This window comes from Simochromis diagramma, unplaced genomic scaffold (genome assembly GCF_900408965.1).
Source record: "Simochromis diagramma unplaced genomic scaffold, fSimDia1.1 OVJJ01000606.1, whole genome shotgun sequence".
Classification (NCBI taxonomy): domain Eukaryota; kingdom Metazoa; phylum Chordata; class Actinopteri; order Cichliformes; family Cichlidae; genus Simochromis; species Simochromis diagramma.
Genome location: NW_024387233.1, coordinates 661,467 through 680,593, shown reverse-complemented (window position 1 = coordinate 680,593; position 19,127 = coordinate 661,467). Strand labels below are relative to the sequence as shown.

The window sequence follows — 19,127 nt, the reverse complement described above, 5'->3', positions numbered from 1 at the left end:
AACATTGCTTTAGTTTTATTTATATTTAATGATAATTTATTTATGTCCATCCATTTTTTTATTAATTGTAGCTCCCTGTTTACAGTCATTACAAGATCAGTATAATCATCGCTACTGAAAAATATGTTGGTGTCATCTGCGAACAGTATGAGTTTAAATACTTGAGAAACATCAAAAATATCATTTATGTATACATTGAAAAGTTTTGGTCCCAACACTGACCCTTGGGGAACACCACATGTAATACCAAGTTTCTCTGAATGGTAATGCCCTATGCTAACATATTGTTCCCGACCCGTTAGATAACTTTTTAACCAGTTACCAGCTTTCCCTCGAATACCATATCTTTCCAATTTATCCAATAAAATTGAGTGATTAATTGTGTCGAAGGCCTTTTTGAGATCAACAAAAATACCAACTGCATATTTATTTTTGTCCAGTGCATCAGTAATTTCTTCTACTGCCTCAATTATCGCCATTGAAGTGGTTCTTTGTGTTCTGAAACCATACTGACCAACATTTATTATTTGATGTTTTTCAAGGAATTTTTGTAATCTTGAATTAAAAAGTTTTTCTAGAATTTTTGAGAATTGAGGCAGTAGAGAAATAGGCCTATAATTGGTAAAACTATGTTTGTCATTACTTTTATATAGTGGTATTACTTTCGCAATTTTCATTTTTTTTGGAAAACAACCGGACTGAAATGATAAATTACAGATATATGTTAAGGGACTAGCAATATTCAGAATAACCTGTTTAACTACAGACATATTTATGTCGTGATAATCCATTGAAGACTTACTTTTACATTCTAATGTGATATTTATTACTTCTTGCTCATTTGTAGCTGAGAGGAACAGTGAAAAGGGATTTGATTTTATATTGCTGATATTTTCATTTTTATGACACGGGATGTCCGCTGCTAGTTCGGGGCCAACATTTATGAAGAATTTATTGAACCCATCGACAATATTACTCATGTTGTGATTTTCACCATTTGCATCAGTAAAATATTCAGGATATGATGTTCCAGAAGATCCTTGTTTAATTAAGTTGTTTAACACATCCCAAGTTCCTTTTATATTGTTTTTATTTTCATATAATCTTCTTCTATAATAAAGTTGTTTGCTCGTTCTTATAATATCAGTCAATTTATTTCTATATGCTTTATATCTTTGTTCCACTTCTTTTGTTTTTACTTTGATAAACTGTTTATACAGATTATTTTTCTTTTTGCAAGCATTAATAATTCCTTTTGTGAGCCAAGGACTTTTTATCTTTTTTTTCTTTGTCATGTGTTCGTTTACAGGACAATGTTTATTGTACCACATAGTAAAAATATCTAGGAAATTGTCATAAGCCTTGTCCACATCTGACTCTTCATACACCGAACTCCAATCTTGTTGTGCTAAATCGAAATTGAAGGCATGAATTGCTTCTTCATTTATTGTTCGCTTTGCTATCATGATCTTGGTATCTATTTTTTTTAAATCACAGTCACACAAAGTAAAAACTGGTAAGTGGTCAGTTATATCACAGACAAGCAGGCCACTATTAATTTGGAAATCCATGACATTAGTAAAAATATTGTCAATAATAGTGGCGCTATGTGATGTTATTCTGCTTGGCTTTGTTATTGTTGGATATAGTGATAAGCTGTACATCGTGTCAGTAAAGTCATCAATGGCTTTTAACCTTGTTGGGTTTAGCAAATCAATATTAAAGTCACCACAGATAAATAGTAATTTTTGGTTCACCGAAGCAAACGTTTTTTCTATCCATTCATTAAAAGTGTCAATACTTGAACTGGGTGTCCGATATATGCAACTTATTATAACATTCCTCTTTTTTTCATTCATGATCTCAATAGTCAAACATTCCAAAATTCCATCAATAGCCATAGACATAGTTGTTACAACATTATATTTTATAGAGTTATGAACATATATAGCAACCCCGCCGCCCGCCTTATTTAATCTATTCATGTATTTTAAATCATATCCATTCAAACAAAAATCTATTCCTTTATCGACATTGAACCAAGTTTCAGTGATGGCTATAACACTAAAGGGGCGAGAAAATTGTTGCAAATAGTCCTTAATGAAATCAAAATTAGAGTACATACTTCTGCTGTTAAAGTGAATTAATGAGAGCTTCCCGTCTAGGTTAATTTCTTTTTCATATTGTTCCTGAGTGAAATAATTACAATTTTTAACAAAAGTAGAGAGAAAGTTACTTCCAGAATCTATTTCTGGATCTATTATATTATGCTCCTTATATTCACAATCTAGATTGTGAATGTAACAGAATGTAACTTCTGTTACATTAACAGAATAATGTAACAGAAGTGCTTATTTTTCACTTGAAATTTTTTTGTGGTCATTTTTAGATTTAATTTTTTATCGGCAGGGAATATAATAAAACCTGTCTTCCAATTAATTGTATTATAGTATCGGTTTGAAAAAACTGGTATCGTTGCATCCCTAAAGACTGCGGCTCACCTATCAGACGACTGGACCATCTCAATATTTGATCTGTTGGGAAGCCAGATAATATTCTGTTCACAAGAATTATGAAAAAATACTGAACAAATCAGAAACATCTGCCTGAAAACATCCGTCAGCTCTATAAATATGTAAATGATAATTAAAAATTTATTTCAAAAAGCAGGCCGAGGCTACAGTTTATTTTAGTTACGTTTTAAAATATTTTTTAAAAGAGGAATTTACAAAAACGATCTAGGATGTACACACATATCTATCATTTATTTACCAAATAAAAACACAGACACAGACAAACTGACATATTTTAAAATATAAGTTGTGTTTAATACAGTTCATTAAGTGTTTTCTATAAAGTTTCCTGAAGGTTTAAAGCTCAAGCTTATAGTCTTGAAAGTTGATGGGGATGTTTTTCAAATCAGATTTTCTCCGGTGCAGCTCGGTCGCTGCTCAGAGCGACAGGTTGACGTCGCTCTTCATCTTGGCGCTGCTGAGGCTGTGGATCATGGCGATCATCGCAGAGTGTTTGTTCAACTCGTCCTCCTTCTGCTTCAGCTTCGTCTCCAGCTGACTCTTCTGCAGCTCCAGAGACGACGCCTGGAAAACAGAAAATGTTCTACATCAAGAAACCAGCCTGGGTTTATCTCCTGTCTGCTGCCTGATCATCGACTTAAACCGTGACAAGCTTGGATTCGTCTGTGGACAGAAGCTTTGGGACAGGCTGCAGGAATCTGTTTTTGACTCCGTCTCACGCCTCGATGGTTAAAAGCTCTTCAATTTTGGGATTTTTTTTTTTAAAGATCTGAATCTAAAAGGCTGTTTTAATTTATTTTATTACGTTTATTAAGTTGTCAAAAAGGCGTTTCACTTTATGTGAATTTGGACATTTTGTTTTCCCTTTTTGGAGGATTTTAGTTTCTTTCTTTGTTCATTTTCCAAGCATCGTTTGTTTCTTATCAGCATCTCTTCACACACGTGAGAACAGAGAACGACTTTTCTGTCAATTGTCCATCAAATCACAGGTGCATGCATGAGCTAAAATTAAGGCGTCAAATAAAAGAAAAAGAAGCCCAACAAAATACTTTACATGTTAAGGAAACAAAGGTATAGAAGCTGCAGGTGTAGCTTGGAGCAAACGTGTCGCGTTTGAGCGGCACTCCTGTTGTTACCTTGATGCTGGCGTCCTTCCGGGCCTGCTCTGTTTTGTTGAGTTCTTTCCTTAAAACATCCACCGTCTCCTCCAGGTCTCTCCTCTCCTGCTCCTTTTCCTTCACCTTCTCCTCCTCAGCCCGGAGTTCAGCACGCAGACCTGACAGGAACAAAGCAAAGTGCTCCTGAGGCTCATGGATAGGTTACAAATCCTTTAGGTTGTTTTTAATCTCAGCGCTGATAAAAACATGTCATATAATCTTGACTTTATCAGTCAGAGATGGTTTTGGACAAACATTTGCAGGCGACAATAAAAACGTTCCTCTAATAAACAAATAAAAGTTACACAGATTTTCTCACATCTCTGATGAATGAAGAGTCTTGGGATCAGATTTCAGGGGGAAAGGTCATTTCCCATATTTAGGATACACACATTTGTCTGTTACTGTGAAATTAACTGAAAACCAACCTGAGATTTCACCGTTTTTCTTCTGTAGATCTGAATTAAGCGATCTGATCTCCTCTTCTCTCTCCTGCAACAATGACGCCGTCCTAACAAAGAGCAACGAGCGTCAGAAACCTCGTCTTCAGGTCAAAGGAAACAAGTGTCGCACGTGTGTGTGTGTGTGTGTGGCACACTTGTTTTGCTGCAGCTGGAGGGCTTCATGGTTCTTCTTCAGGGTGTCCGTCTGTTTGGTGAGAGAAACGTGAGCCGCCTGCACCTCCTTCAGCAGCCGCTCCGTCTCATTGAACCTGCAGAGCAGAACTGTCACACATCTGCACGTCCCAATAAAGCAGCCCAAAGTTTCATTTCCACAGCCTGAAATAAAGTCTTGTTATACACGTGTTATAAGATCATTTCTCTCAGGTGGAAACAAAGCAGGACAGTACTGGTTAAATCTGCAGCAGTGATCACAGATCAAGCCTGTGGACTTTAAAAGTGAGAACTAAAAAAGGAACAGAAAAAAGAGACTTTGGTGGTTAAGAAGTCAAAACACGTTTGACCCCAGCGTCCGTAACTTCATCAAAACACAAAAAAGTGTTTTTCCTCTTCTTACTGGCGTTAAAAGGAAATAGTGCAGATTGAACTGTGTTGGCTCAGAGAGCGAAGTGTGAGGAAAACCTTCACTGTTTAACTACAGCTGTTATTAAAAATAGAGCCAAAATAAACAAATAAACAAACAAATAAATAAATCCCACCATGGTTTCACCAAAGTGCCTCTGACCTGTTGAGCAGGGTGTTGTAGGCTCCTTTCAGGGCCTGGTGCTCCTCAGAGTCCCGCTGTAGCCTGGAGTTGTGCTGCAGCAGCTCCTCCATGTCAGCTCTGGAGCGCTCCACCTCCAGCACCTGGCCGCTCAGCTCCACCTTCAGCTCCTCGCGCCGCCGCTCGGCGTCCTTCAGCAGACCGCCCAGCTTACGAGCCTGCGGGCAGAACACGGGGCAAAATTAACATACAGGAAAAGTGGATTTTACTAAAAACAGCGAGGATCAGTGATTACACTTCTAAGCAAAGATGAACTTTCCCATGGCTTGATTTAATTTAATGATTTTAGGAGGTGCTCACACTGACACTGCTTCACATTTAACATCAGAAAAGCATTTGGCACGGACAGCGTGACGCGGTGCATCTGCAAACTACAACCTGGGACTGAATTAAACGTCGTAATTACACGTATTTATTCACTATTAATCTTCTAGCACAAAATGTGAGAAAAAACAGGAAAAACAAAGTTTAAATAGCTCATTATGATGTTTGTTTTAACATCACAAAAAAGATAAAGCACATGATCCTCACATTTAAGAAGCTGGCACTGCAAACAGTGCATTATCATAATCTAAAGGAAAGAATAAAAACAATAACAACATGTTACCTCAGCCTCAGCCTGAGCTCTCTGAAAGCGATACTGAGCGAGGAGACGGTCGGCCTGAGAAAGAGCCAGAGCCTTCGCCTCCAACAAGTCCTGCAGACGGCTCTCCTTAGACTGAGGAGACACACAGAAACCTTCATCAGATACAGAAATGCTAAAATCCAGATAAAGTCTGAATGCTCCTGCAGAGGCTTCAGTGTTACATCAACAAATAACTCTCAAGAAGTAAAAATCAGACGGTTAAAAACAAACAAACTGCAAACATATGACAGATTTTTAAACTGCGTGGTTACTCGTGTGCAACATTACAGCAGTGTTCATCGCTTTTCTTAGGCCTGATGTACTCACCGCGTACGCGCCCAGCTTCTGTTCATACACGTCGATGATCTCGGACACGTGCGAGTCTTTGACCTGCTCCTGCAGCTGCAAGCATCAGACAGACTTCAGTGGAAACGTCGACGGGAAGATTGAAAACATTTATGACACAGTTTTGTTTGTCTGGAAATGTTGCCGACACCGTTTCCAGGGGTTACACCAAATTTTCCCAAACTTTACGACCTTTAAACACTTTAAATAATAAAATATTTCTTTGTGAAACAGTTTTCGAGGCCCCGACGACTTTAAATTATCCAGGGAACAAAAAAAGTGGAAAATAATATCAGAATCTAATATTTTAGTGTTTTTACTTCTGTGCATTATCTAATAAAACTGCACTGTGTGTGCACAGCCTGTAGCTACAATATAAAGTTTGATAAATCACGTTTGTTTCTGTAATTTAAGACGTTTCATTTGTTAGCAGCAGTCCAAACAACGTTTTATTGTTTTGACCCACAAAAATCAAGCAAAAACATTTTGGTCCTAAAATATTTCAAAGTAAAAGTTAAACATGGATGCAGGACACGCATGTGGTTGGGCGCCACGACATTTTAGAGAACCCATAATCTGCAGTACGCTCAAAAGGTGATTTTATTTAAATTATTTTTATTGTATCAATTGATTTTAATTTTGGACATTTAAACAACTTGTGGTTTCCGGTAAAATGTGAATATTAAAATGAAAATAAATAAAATAAAAGCCTGGTGGTGTTCTTGAATAATTTACATTACCTAATAGTTAATTTGAGGATGAAATTTAATTTGCATTTGTTAAAGTGCACCAAAAGATGGCGTCTTCCCCCTTTTGGTTGTGTTGATCTGACTGATCCTCATCGTGTATGACTAATGAACGCAGGACTTCACGCTGTGAGCCACCGAGAGGCCACGATCCTTGACTAGCATCTGTAATCTAGTTTGTACATGTGTAGTCTGTAAAGCATGCTTCATCTGATGACAACAACAACAACAAACAAAGAAAGAGACTAACCAACCCAACCATCCCACAGTTTCCAGGAGTCGATCTGAAGGTGTTTATTGTAAAACTTTTTCACCTTTTTTGGTCTTAAAACTTTAACAGCTTTAATAAAAATTAACCCGTAGAAGCAAATCACCTGAAGATCAAATCTGTTTGAATGAAAGAAGAAAATGCTTCATCCTGGTCTTATGTTCTGATCACAGCTGTTTGCCTCCCCCATGGAAATGTTCACGTTTCAACAGTCACAGAGAAACACTCTTGCACACTCTACCTCCAGCCCAGTCTGAATCTTCTCCACCAGACTGTGGACACTTTTGCTGTGGACACTGGAAGAGTCCAGCGTGCTGGTGTTTGTCCTGAGAGGCGGGACTTCCTGCACTGCCACACGCTTCACAGACAGCTCGGCCTCTCGCTGGCGATAAGCGTTGTTGGCGGCGATGCTTTCTCCCAGACTTGAGAAAAAACAAAGAAATGTTGTCCACGATTCACAGAACTATTAAATATTTCTGGATAAAAATGTGTAGTTTGGATCATGAGACTCACACGAACGAGGGGAAGTCTGGGAGGGGAGTGGCTTCAAACAGCAGAGAGAGCCCGGTCTGCACACGGTCTCTGTGGTGGGACGTGAGGGCCAGAGAGAGCGGCGTCACAATCCTCTGGTCCTGAGGGATAAAACAGAGAGAATAACGGCTCGTTTCAACTGAACACAAAACCCTGCGTGCACTAAAAACATGCAGTCAGTGAGAATGTACGGAAGGTAAATAACGTCAGCCTGTATGTAATACCTGCAGCATCCTGTAGAAGCTGGTCTCCATGTCCTTCACATGCTGTCTCAGTTTGCTCATCAACTCCAGGGTCTTCAGCAGAGCTTCTGCACACACCTGACTGAAACCACACACACACTTTAATATCTTAAAATACCTCAAAAGTAGTTAGAAAACTTTCATCAGCTAAATTAACTCAACATAATAACGTAACATTATGTCTATGAGTTCTTTAATTCATCATGAAAAGCTGATTTAAGCTGTTTCAGGATCAGGGTGGCAGCTGATTTTTCAAACTTACATTTGTGCCTGAATGTTATTTGCAGCTCTGTGGGAAGGAAGCATTTTAAGGCCTTTCTAAGTATGTAAGTGGCCAAACGCCTTCGCTTAAATCCTGTTATCAATAGTAACAATACTAAGTATAGACTGATCCATTTCACATGTGTCTGTTAAGTCACAGACACATCTATACTGGTGGTGTAAAGTGGCCCGTGTCAGTTGTTCTTTTGATGCACAGACTGCAGCTCTCTGAACATCGTCTGTGCAGTCTGCACGCCAGCTGCAGTGGTCTGCAAGTGTGGTGTCCTTTTAAAAGGGCCTCATTACATTAGTTTCAGCGTTAAGTTTAATATGTTATTGTATGAAGGACAGTCTTGGGTCTGTAGACAGCCAATGACTCAATAAACACGCCCACCAAAGCCTCATCAGCTAAGTTATGATACCAAACTGTACCAGATTAACAAGCAGTAACACTGAGGATATTTCCTGTTTTTATATTTTCATTTGTTTTTCGAGTTCCTAAAATAGCTTAAACTTTTCTCAAAAGTCTTGTTTGTTATATTTTTACTTGAATGAACTCAAATGTTTTTTCATATGTAGTTTCAGTTTTTAGTCTAGTTTTAGTTAATTACATAGTGGATTGCTTAGCGGATGCCTCTGTAGAAGTGAAGTGAATGACTGTAGCAGGTCTGCACAGCTCTTTAAAAATAAAAATAAAAGTTGATACAGCATTTGGTGGATTGCTTTCCTTATCTGTTATGTAGATCAGCGCTGTGTCGCTCATGTTTACTCTTGCTTGTGGCTCTTTGTGTAATTGAGAATGGCCTCTTAAAGAAACAACAACAACAAACAGACGTTCTCCCAAAGCTTGTTGGGCATCATGTTAGCATTAGCCAGCTTATCCCAGCAGAGGATTCACCTGGGCTGCTGACATCTTTGGTTCAGCTCGTGGGCTGTGTTGATGGTTGGTTGGTGTTTTTCTCTACATATCAGAGCCAGTGGGTGAAGTTTCATAACAACCACCAACAGTGACCAATAAATGGAGCATGGCTGACTTGGCTCAGCACGGCTGTTTTAGGGGATTTTCTGAAATCTTTTCCCTCCATAATTACATTTAAAGCAGTGCAGCTGTATTTTGCATTAATAATGCACGGTCTGGAAATCCCACTGCTTTTCTAGCATCTCTAAAAAATCACTTGAACCCAGAAAAATCTGAGCAAAACATCGTCAGAGCTTTCACTCACCTGAGATCATCGTCAGAGCTGGGAGGCAGACAGCTGAGTGGATTGCTGCTATGACAACATGAGAGGAGCGCTTCAACCTGTGAGAGGCAGAGCTGAGCGCTTATCTGACAGGACACCAAGGATCTGGTGGCCTCCTCGGTGCACAGGAGTGGGAGAGTTAAGGCTTCGAAGGAATCAGACATGTGCAGATACAGACAGACTGCAGGGTGGCAGGGTCACGTGAAGGATATTTAGCAGCAGGCTGGTGACGTAGCTGATGCGGAGACAGTGTTTTCTCAGGTGAGCATCTCCCTGTGAGAGATTGAGGTCCTTCAGCAGCCCTAACAGTGTCGGAAGCAACATTTCCACAAAGCTCAGTGTAGAATCAGGCATACTCTCTGCTCCCAGCGTCTCCTGGATGGAGAGGACAGGAAGAGAAGTGGGTGGACAGCTAACAAATTTTATTTTAATCATGACTACGGCTTCCAGGTAATCAGAAGAAAAGGTTCTGCCACTGTCAGACCGCTCCCCTGTATCCCAGTGGGGCTACCTTACCTCCAGTAGCTCGCTCAATAGCTGCAGGACCTGCAGAGAGCAAGATTCGCCACCCTCCACGGGCGAGCTCAGCCACTGCACCAGTGCCAGCCCACACTGCGCCTTGCGTCCACCGTCCCGTCCTGCAGCTCTGAGTTTAGGTCCCGCTGGTTTGAAAACCACCTCGCACAGGAGCGAGCGCAGACCTGAGACACTGCACATGGCAAGGAGAAGCTCCAACACCTGCAAAGCACACATGTAACACACATCAAGATGAAGGTTTGTAGCAGCTGAGCATGGCTTACAAAGGCTTTCCTTCCCTTTTTTCCATCTTCATGCATCTGCTTACAATCTTTAGATAAACTTCAGAGAAAAAACACCCAAATTTCAACATAACCTGTGAGTAATACGAGCAGCAGCTTCAAGCTTATAATAATCACAGAATTGACTAAAAATCGAATAAAACTGCAACAAACATCTGATACTTTTCTCAGTTTTGTACCACTGAAACTTGAATATCTATTTATTTATTGATAAATTGTGAACAGACGAATCTATATATAACAAAATTTTTGCAACATTATTATCATTATTAATAATATTATTATGGCACATTTGTATATTTATGTTAGTAGGTATATAAAAAGTATCTATTAAAAAAAATCTGTTGCTTTTGTGACACATGTCACGTTACACATTGTCACCGGTTTCACTCCTGATATTTTAACCCAAACCATGATGAGTTCCTAAACCTGCATTATTAGTTCCTGAGCATCATGGAAAAGGTAGCGAAAGCAAAACATGAAAGATGAAAGCAAAACTGAACGAGTTCAGTCTTGTGATATAAAACCATCGACCAAATAATAACCAACAAATGTCCAACAGCTTTTCAGCTGAGATCACAAAAAAAAGGTTTGCAAACCAGCTATGAACCAGTTAAACAACATAATTGTATTGCTTGTTAATATTAAAACTATTAACTACAGTTTTTACAGCGTTTCATTTTTCAATTCAAACATCAAAGGTAAAGTGCAACCAACATGCCGTGAAGCCCCTGCCCTGCTTCCTCTTGCGTTCGCGGTTTTTGATATTTTACAGCATCACGTTTTCATTTCAAGGAAACACACTGAGTGACTTTAAAATCAACAGTTTCCTAAATTTAAAAATCAATTTCAGTTTCTGTTTAAACTCCTGAACAAATGTAAGAAAACCTCTAGATCTGACAATTAAAATCGAAATTCAAGTTGAATCCTTTCGGGTTTTGGGACGTTTTATTGTTTCTTTTTAGTTCAGTTTAGTTCCAGTTTTTGATAGAAGATTTTTATCATTTCAGTTTAGTTTTTCAGTTTAAGTATGAGGTCATTTCTGCTTCTGTTCTTCCAGAATAACTAAAAATGAACTCATCATGACATTTAATGTATTGCACAGTCTCTTTATAAGGCAGCAGTTGATAAAAACGCTGACAGCTGCAGAATCGTTCAACTCAAACGTAACCACTTAAACCTGCACGCACAAATAATGAGAGAACAGGCTGTTACAAAAAAGCAACATTAACATTTTTAAAGACTAAATATTCCTTGCATTTATTTCCTGGTTTGTGGGCAGCAGCTCCTGAAAGCGTTGTTTCACTGTCATCAGTTAATAGGAGACACCGGTTTATCAGAAACGCTGCTGTCCAGTTATAAGAGGAAGAAAAAACATGTGAGTCTGTGTGAGAACAGCTTTCTTTAACTGCTGCACAACAAAACAAAACAACAACAGCAAAAACACACAGGAACACGTTTGGACCATCTGTACGCACGCTCAGTAATCCAGAGTGAGACTCCTTTCAGCTCTTGTGCTCACCAAGGACATTTCTGTCCGTTTGACTTCAGTTATTCATTTTGAGTTAACACAGATATTTATGTTAGAATTTCAACACCAGGTCCCAAAATAAGCTGTGAAACCAAACACTAAACAGCTCCACTGAAGCACATTACAGCCTCTCTGCAGTGCTGAAACAGCAGCTCTCCCTCTGTGACCCTCAGCGTTCGCTGGATCGATCGTTCTTCTGGTCAAACCTCAAAGGTCTTCAATGTCAGCCAAGTCTAGAACTTTGAAACTGTGATTCATACAAGTGTGGTGTGTGTTGTCAAATTGATAACAATCGATTAAGTAACAGGATATGAAATACTTCTGTCTTATTAACGAGCAGTAAGAAATATTTAAAATAATTATTTGTCTAAAAACAAAAAAACATTTGTATTTACCTCAGAAATTCATTTTATTGTTTTATATGTTTTTAAATATATTAATTTTATGTGTTAAAGTGCAGAAATGAGTGAGTTTGTGTCTGTAAGCCTTGAAAGGAGAATGTAGTTCAGTGGCTGCACTGAACAGACGTGAGCATATCCTGAAGTTGCTCCGTGATTTGACGCAAAGCTTTTGTGCTGCTTGAAGACGCCGTGATGGTGCAGACGTTAACAATAATTCGCTGATGTTCAGACAGACGTCTCAGAGCCATAAAGACAAAACTAAGACTAAAGTACAGCTTTCTATCCCTCAGCCATGCTGAACGCGCTCCTCTTGTTGTGATTTGCATCAAAGTAGGTGAAACGGATCCACCCAGGCTTCTGCTTCTTACCTGGACATGCTCATATCCCTGAAGTTTAACTGAGTGCTACCTTTTGTTTGAGCAGGACTTGCTTGTTTGCCTTCATGTGCATATGAACTTGAGTGACAGCCCATTCTTCATTCATAGGGTCGGCCTTCTATCAGGTTGAGGTCAGGACTCTGTGCAGGCCAGTCGAATTCCTGCACATCAAACTCACTCATCTATGTCTTTGTGGGCCTTGTGTTGTTTCTGGTGCACAGCCATGTTGGAACACGGAGAGATGATCTCCAAAATGTTCCCACAAAGTTGTGATCATGAAAGTGTCCAAAATGTTTTGGGATCCTTGAGCTGCTTTCAGTGGAACGACGAGCCTGAGCACAACTCCAGAAAAACAACCCCACACCATAATCCCCCCTCCACCAACGTCTCTCCAGAGAACACATCTGCCCACTCTAGAGTCCAGTGGCGCCGTGCTTTACATCACTGCATTTAAAGCTTTGCGTTGCACTTGGTGATGTACGGGTTGGACGCAGCTGCTCAGCCATGGAAGCCCAATCCATGAGGCTCTCTATGCGCTGCCTCTGAGCTAATCTGAAGACCAGGTGAAATTTGGAGGTCTGTAGTGATCTCTGTGCACTGCTCCTCAGCATACGCTGACCCCGCCCTGTGATTTTACATGGCCTACCACTTTGTGGCTGAGTTGCTGTCACTCCCAATCGCTTCCACTTTGTGATAATACCACTAACAGCTGACTGTGGAATATTTAGTAGCGAGGAAGTCACATGGCTGGGCTTGTTGCACAGTTTGCACCTCATCACGGACCGCACTGGAATTTACTGTCTAAGAGCGACCCACTTTGTTGCCACAAGAAGGTCAGTGTTGACGTCAGCGGCATCACGTCTGATGCAAACTGTGTCACACGTGATGGTTTCAGGAAATACTGGCAACTTACAGAGTTAAGCACAGCTGGTGTGGGTTATCATATTTGTCGTCTCTCACCTTGGCTGCAGGGTCCGGGTCTTTCGAATGCAGCAGTCCTAACACTTGAGACACACATGCCGAGAAGTGGGGATACCTGGAAATGGACAAAGGCTTTCAGCGGAGTTTTAAAGCAGCTGTTCAGGAAAAGAGCTGTGAATTATCTGCATACCTTGTTAGGTAATCAGCTATTTTGGGGTTCTTTAACAAATCAACCAAAAGGTCGACTGAGTATTTTCTCGTCAGAGTACCATCACCGTTCACGATGATGTTGAACACAAGCTGGAACGTTTGATGGATGTTCTTTGCATCAAAGAGCTACGAGGAAATCCCAGAGATTAGAGACAGGATATTATGTGAATCAGCATGAATGTTGTTTACTGTTCAACAGATAAAAACGAGAAGAGAAAATAGGAACAAAGTAAAAAAGGAACAATTGTTTCTGCTGTTAAGAAGAAAATCGAGTCATGGCAGAGACCTGCAGAAGTCTTGAGTCTCATTTGATGACATTTTGTCAGATTGGCTTGTAATTTTTTATAAAAAGTGTTTTTTGAGCAAAAGTTCTCCAGGTTTTTTTGGAGTTCTTTCAAAGTTTTCTGATTTTTGGACGTTAGCTGCTTTTTCACTCTTTTTTCAGTCCAGTCTGTGAACATTTACAGAAAGATTTCTTTGTTTCGTCTTTAGACACTTTGTTAAGCGCAGATCCCAGCAGAGTTCACCTACCTTCTCTCCAACCTTCTCATTCAGGCTGAGGCTGGCCAGTATAGACAACGTGAAGACCACCACAGTCAGGCTGTTGTGCGCCAGAAAGTTGATCAGTGTGCGATAAAACTGCTTCACGTTGTCCTACAAAACAACATACCGTAACCAGTTTCACTCCTACTGGTCACCAACAATAAATGCATGTGGCCCAAAAAACTGAATAGTGCATCTCAAAAACATTAGAGTATCCTATTATTGTATTGTGAAATATTTAAAGGCCTTTTTTGGTTTAATTTTGACGATTGCGGTTTACAGCTCATGAATTTCTCGGGCCTCCAATTCTTAGAACTCTTCCTCTTGTATGTGAATCAGCAGAAACTCACCAGAGACTTGATGTAGATCTGCACGGAGATGTTGTCGCGACAGAGATTGGCCAAGAGGCCGAGACATGACATGACAACGTCTTCATTTTGAGATTGGCTGTGATGAAAGACCGTCGGTAATCTCGTTAATTGAAACATAATGAATCAAAACATAAAGAGCAGTAATTCAGTATAACATAAAGGCAGAGATGAGATGTGTTTCTCACATGTTGGTCATGAGAAAAGTGATGAGCTCGTGGATGCAGCTGGCGGACTGGAAGATGCGAGTGTTGTAGGTCAGCTTCTGCAGCACCTGGAGGCACTGAAATACAGAGCAACACGACACAGACGGTTTTAGAGAAAGACTCAAAGCTAAAAGGTAAAAGTCTGTCGAGTAGATAGTACAGTCATAAATCTGCTTCAGGTAATTACTACATCTATATTAATAAAGATTTGGTTTGACCACTATTGGAATAGTTTTGGGTTTGTCTGCACAGGCAGAAACTACCCTCACGAGCTCCTGATGCACACACAGTTTGTTCTGCTCAGTACAGGAAAGGGCTTCAGCGCTTAGTCCTTGTGTGCCTTCAAGGGGTAAAGAGTTTCTTGTAAAACACAATTCTCAATTTTACATTTTGCTCATGAAATATGCTTTAACTTGTATAAATGTCAAGGAAACCAAGAGCAGAAGCACCACGGCACTTTCTTTCTGCTAGTTCTGAAACACTGCAGTGATTTTAGCAACGCACCAAAGCGTTAGAAAACAACCAACCGTGTTAGACTTCTACATGACTTTATCTGGACAGTAGTTTTATTACACTTAATGAAAATTATGTCTTTGAATTTTTTCATCTACAATCTGACGTCCTACAGCTGACACACGACACCCGTGCTGTCACTGTGAACTGGCAGAGACATTTGTGCTCGCACAAGCTGACGGCGATGTTTAGAAGACTTCAGGGCTTCAGTTTGTGTGAAAACAGCCACGACGTTTCCTGTAATTGCTTGAGTCTCACCCCCAGCTAGCAGCACACCGACTGTATTGATGGGCTTACCTGCAGCACCAGAGCCTCCCCGGGTGTGTTGCTGTGACAGTGTATGACAGCAGCCAGGGTGCTGGTGAGGTTGTAGCTGCTGTGCAAAATCTCCCGGCTCTGATCGTCGCAGGCTGTGAGGAATGAGTGTGTATGAAGTCGTTAGCATTTGGATTTCCTGTCTCAGAAATCATAAACATCCTTTTTTTATTATTATTCTTACTACAATATACATTCTGTTCTGTTTCCTGACCCAATATGATAGGATTCTTTGGGAGACAATAATAACCCTAACTGACCAACTGGCCTCTGATTATTTATGCATTCAAAGGTTAGCTTCCAGCACACTGTGAAAAGTTCGGCACACAAACAAATAGTTTGCTGTTATTATCGGAATTTTGTAAAAACAGTGGAAATCCACATACTGCACATATATTTGAGGCAGACATGATTTTACTCAGAACCGTAGGAGGGCAGCCATACTTAGTGCTGTAAGGAGATGAGCTGAAAGAGGGCCTGACATTGAGAAAAGACGGTGAAACCTCAGAGGACATACCAGGGTCTGAGAAGCCTGTGCAGGGGTATATATATGTATAAGCTACACGTAGAACACCAGGCTGTGAACCATCCTTCTATGGTTTTAGCAGATTAAGGGAGACTTGTTGAATTATCTTTAAGAGAGGTCTCACTTTTCAGAGGGATTTATTCTTTCCCCCTTACCACAGACCATTTCTTAATTTGGACTCCCTTATATCGAAGAATCTGTCTGAACTGGCTGAACTGGATAAAACCAGGGATGAGAACATCTGGATCCTAGATTACTGATTACCTGACAAGGTTCTTATTTCCCTTCTAGGAATCATAATACTTAAACTTCAAAGCCCCAGATTACACATTGTCCATGCTCAGGCTTCTCAAAACATTCCTGTTCTAATGTCCGGTCTTACAGCACTAGGTCTGACTCCCCTCCCCTCTGCCTGCAGTATGGACATGAGTTAAACATGTGAGGTAGTAAGAACACTGTAGTAAAGGGCAATGAATGAAAGTTTTGGTTTTGAATTGGAAAAAATTACTGTAGATTTCTGAAATCTTCAAATAAAAGTTAAGACTTGTTTTAATTTTGAAAAAACAAAACAAACACACACACACACACACACACACACACACACTTTCAAGCCAGTGGCACCATGTATTTCTATATATTATGCCTGTATAACCAACAATTGTCAAGTATTGTTCGGCTCCATAAAATAACACTGCATCGCAGAAATACTTTGAAAGCACGGAACGACAATATTTTATATAAAGCCGGAGATTTGATGTGTGAGCTCGAACCTGTAACAGTCTTTGTGGCAGTGAAAAACTCACTTTGTATGATGTCCACACAGCTGTAAACAAAGTTACTGATGCTTTAGATTTTCTCATGACTTCTTCCACATTAGTTCTCTTTGAATTTGATTTCCACTCAGTTTAATTTCAGTTCCAGATTTGCTCGTTTGAGTTTAGTTTTCAGTTTTAGTGTTTGGACTAAGGAGCTTGGAAAGAAAAGCGTCTGGACTTCTTTAAGTTGCTTGAAGACGTTTCACCTCTCATCTGAGAAGCTTGAGATCCCTTCCCAGACGCCTTAATGCCCACTCACACCCTTTGCCATCTGACCTCAGGAAACCACATGATAGGGTGGGACCAGGTTTCACAATGAGCTGGTGATGGCAAGCTACATTGTAGCCACAGCCGCCCTGGGCGCACTGACAGAGGCGATGGCAATTACTTTGTGTTCTTCTGCACATTGTACAGATCAGCTGTTACACACAGATGTATACGGTGGGACAGTTTGTGGTAATACAGCTGTCTTCAAGATAAATCCTCCGCTCCACCCGAGTCTCAGACCTCAGGACCTCATAACAGTTCCTAACGAATTCTATCAGATAAGTTCACCCTTCATAGAAAAATATATTGATTGTTCTTCAACCTCCTCTCATTTGTCACACCGTTTTCAGAGAGGGACATGTGTAAAACCTGCGTGTTCACTATATTATTTTTGTTATAGCATCCCTGGCTTCAACAGACTCCCTCATCGGGTGTGCTCATTTCTGAGCCACTAATCTGTGATGCTCTTTGCAGATAATTATTGAAATGAACTGAATGCAAGAAATTAGTAAACCGTTAGTAGATCACCCAAAGAATTTTCCGCTCCCACGGGATTGTTTTGTAAAACCACTGTCACATTAATCTGCCCGGCAGCTTTCAGTCACAAAACTGACACGGTGCCTCTTTGGTAAACCCCGCCAGCAGCTTTGTGATGCCTAAAGAAGGCTTTACAACACTTTCATAATGACAACCGATACAGATTAAGTTGTCTGTGAATGTTTTAAATACTTTTGCTCTGGCAACTACTCCTCTGCTTACAATATAAACACAATAGTTTATGCCATTTAGATAAAACTACATCCCTATGACATGATTGCAAAGGCCCCTAATGCTTGTTGGGTTGACAGAAGCAATCACATAAAGACTAAAATCTGGGACTTTTCTGGAATTTCACATTTCTGTGAAAAAACAAAGTTTTAGTTAACTAATAAACTTGAATTCAAAATGCCAGAGCACTCAGGTGATGGTCCATTACTGGTGCTGAAGTGTGTATAAAGTATGAAGAGGTCTTCTGTACCTAGCTGTGACAGCAGGGAGATGATGGAGCTCGTCAGGGTGGGGCTGGTGCTTGGGTTTCCAGCCAGCTCTACCAGCCCACTCACACACTCGCTGGGCAGAACCTGAGCTGAGGACAGCAGCTGCTCGCACTTTAGGCCTGAGAGCTTCTGCAAACACACGGCATGTACGTAAACTACACAGGGATACGATACACATATCCCTAACAGCAATTTGAGTTGTAATCACAGGCCAAATTATTGCACAGCAAACCCCTACTTTGTATATTCTACTCCCAAACCACTGCTTGCCTCACGTGGTGCCTCATAAAGCCACTCAGGTGTGATTCTCCAGTTTGACGGATGTATAAACTGAACAGTTAGCTCACCTCCACCTGTTTTTGTAGCTGCGCTGCGTGCTGCGCTGTCCTGCTGTCTCTGTACTGCTGTATAGCCAGCAGCAGAGACTTCAGACAGGTCGTCACGTCCATCTTGTACAACAAAAACTGCACTGTAAGGAGACTTTGTCAAAGAGAGAGACAAGAGAGAAACAACCAATGTCCGTGTTAACACTAGCTAGCCAGCTTATCTTTCATTGTAATGACAACAGAAAATAAACTAATCATAAAAGCCTGAAACTGTGACTCGTTTATTCAAAACATAAGATTAAATTACGATAAATATGATAAATGTCAATTCGATAAATAATATACCTGCGGTGCCTTTTCTGTTTTAGAGAAACATCAACAACCGGCAACAAATCGACAACTTCCTCCCGCTTCAACTTCGAACGGGAAGGGATCGTACCATGTACGAGAAAGGGGGAGACAATAAATGAAATCAATATTCACGACATTATAATTGATTATTTGGTGCCATATTTACACAATTTTTAAAAATGAACAAGGGTTTTAAGAGCCATATTGAAACAATGCTTAGGAATTTAATGGTAATGGATTAAAACAGATTAAGCTGTTGAAAACGCACACCCTTATTACAGGGACGAGACCATGTGAGAATACACGTAACAAGAGGGGGCGGAGCAACAATTACCCGTAGTAGTTCAACAGTGAAAGATGAATTAAATTAAATTAAATTATTACATTTATTTAAATGTAATAAATTTACATTGAAACATGACTTTCAG

General features: G+C 40.2%; 1 protein-coding gene across 3 annotated transcripts; it reads right to left on the bottom strand.

The window, feature by feature from the left end:
• Positions 1–2,804: 2,804 nt before the first annotated feature.
• Positions 2,805–18,803, bottom strand: cip2a (cellular inhibitor of PP2A). 3 transcript variants are annotated; one of them, XM_040052455.1, is made up of 22 exons: positions 18,694–18,803; positions 18,370–18,502; positions 18,004–18,151; positions 15,360–15,472; positions 14,532–14,626; positions 14,326–14,422; positions 13,964–14,086; positions 13,413–13,558; positions 13,262–13,337; positions 9,691–9,912; positions 9,387–9,549; positions 9,157–9,304; positions 7,655–7,754; positions 7,413–7,531; positions 7,141–7,321; positions 5,868–5,942; positions 5,523–5,633; positions 4,877–5,073; positions 4,290–4,403; positions 4,120–4,202; positions 3,671–3,810; positions 2,805–3,098 (listed from the first exon to the last, which is right to left on the bottom strand). In XM_040052455.1, the coding sequence occupies exons 2-22, from the start codon at positions 18,469–18,471 to the stop codon at positions 2,952–2,954; spliced, it is 2,700 nt and encodes an 899-aa protein (XP_039908389.1). In that variant the 5' UTR covers positions 18,472–18,502; positions 18,694–18,803; the 3' UTR covers positions 2,805–2,951. The 3 variants fall into 3 exon arrangements, with proteins under 3 accessions (XP_039908389.1, XP_039908390.1, XP_039908391.1); XM_040052456.1 differs by having other exon boundaries at positions 18,370–18,491; positions 18,694–18,794; XM_040052457.1 differs by lacking the exon at positions 5,868–5,942.
• Positions 18,804–19,127: the final 324 nt, after the last annotated feature.

Bases quoted from the DNA above. Each gene is read 5' to 3' on its own strand.
- cip2a (XM_040052455.1), bottom strand. From the start codon at position 18,471: ATGGACGTGACGACCTGTCTGAAGTCTCTGCTGCTGGCTATACAGCAG. The intron at 7,322-7,412 runs GTGAGTCTCATG...TTTTTTCTCAAG, and splicing joins CCAGACTTCCCCTCGTTCGT to TCTGGGAGAAAGCATCGCCG. The intron at 5,943-7,140 runs GTAGAGTGTGCA...TGATGCTTGCAG, and splicing joins AGATTCAGACTGGGCTGGAG to CTGCAGGAGCAGGTCAAAGA.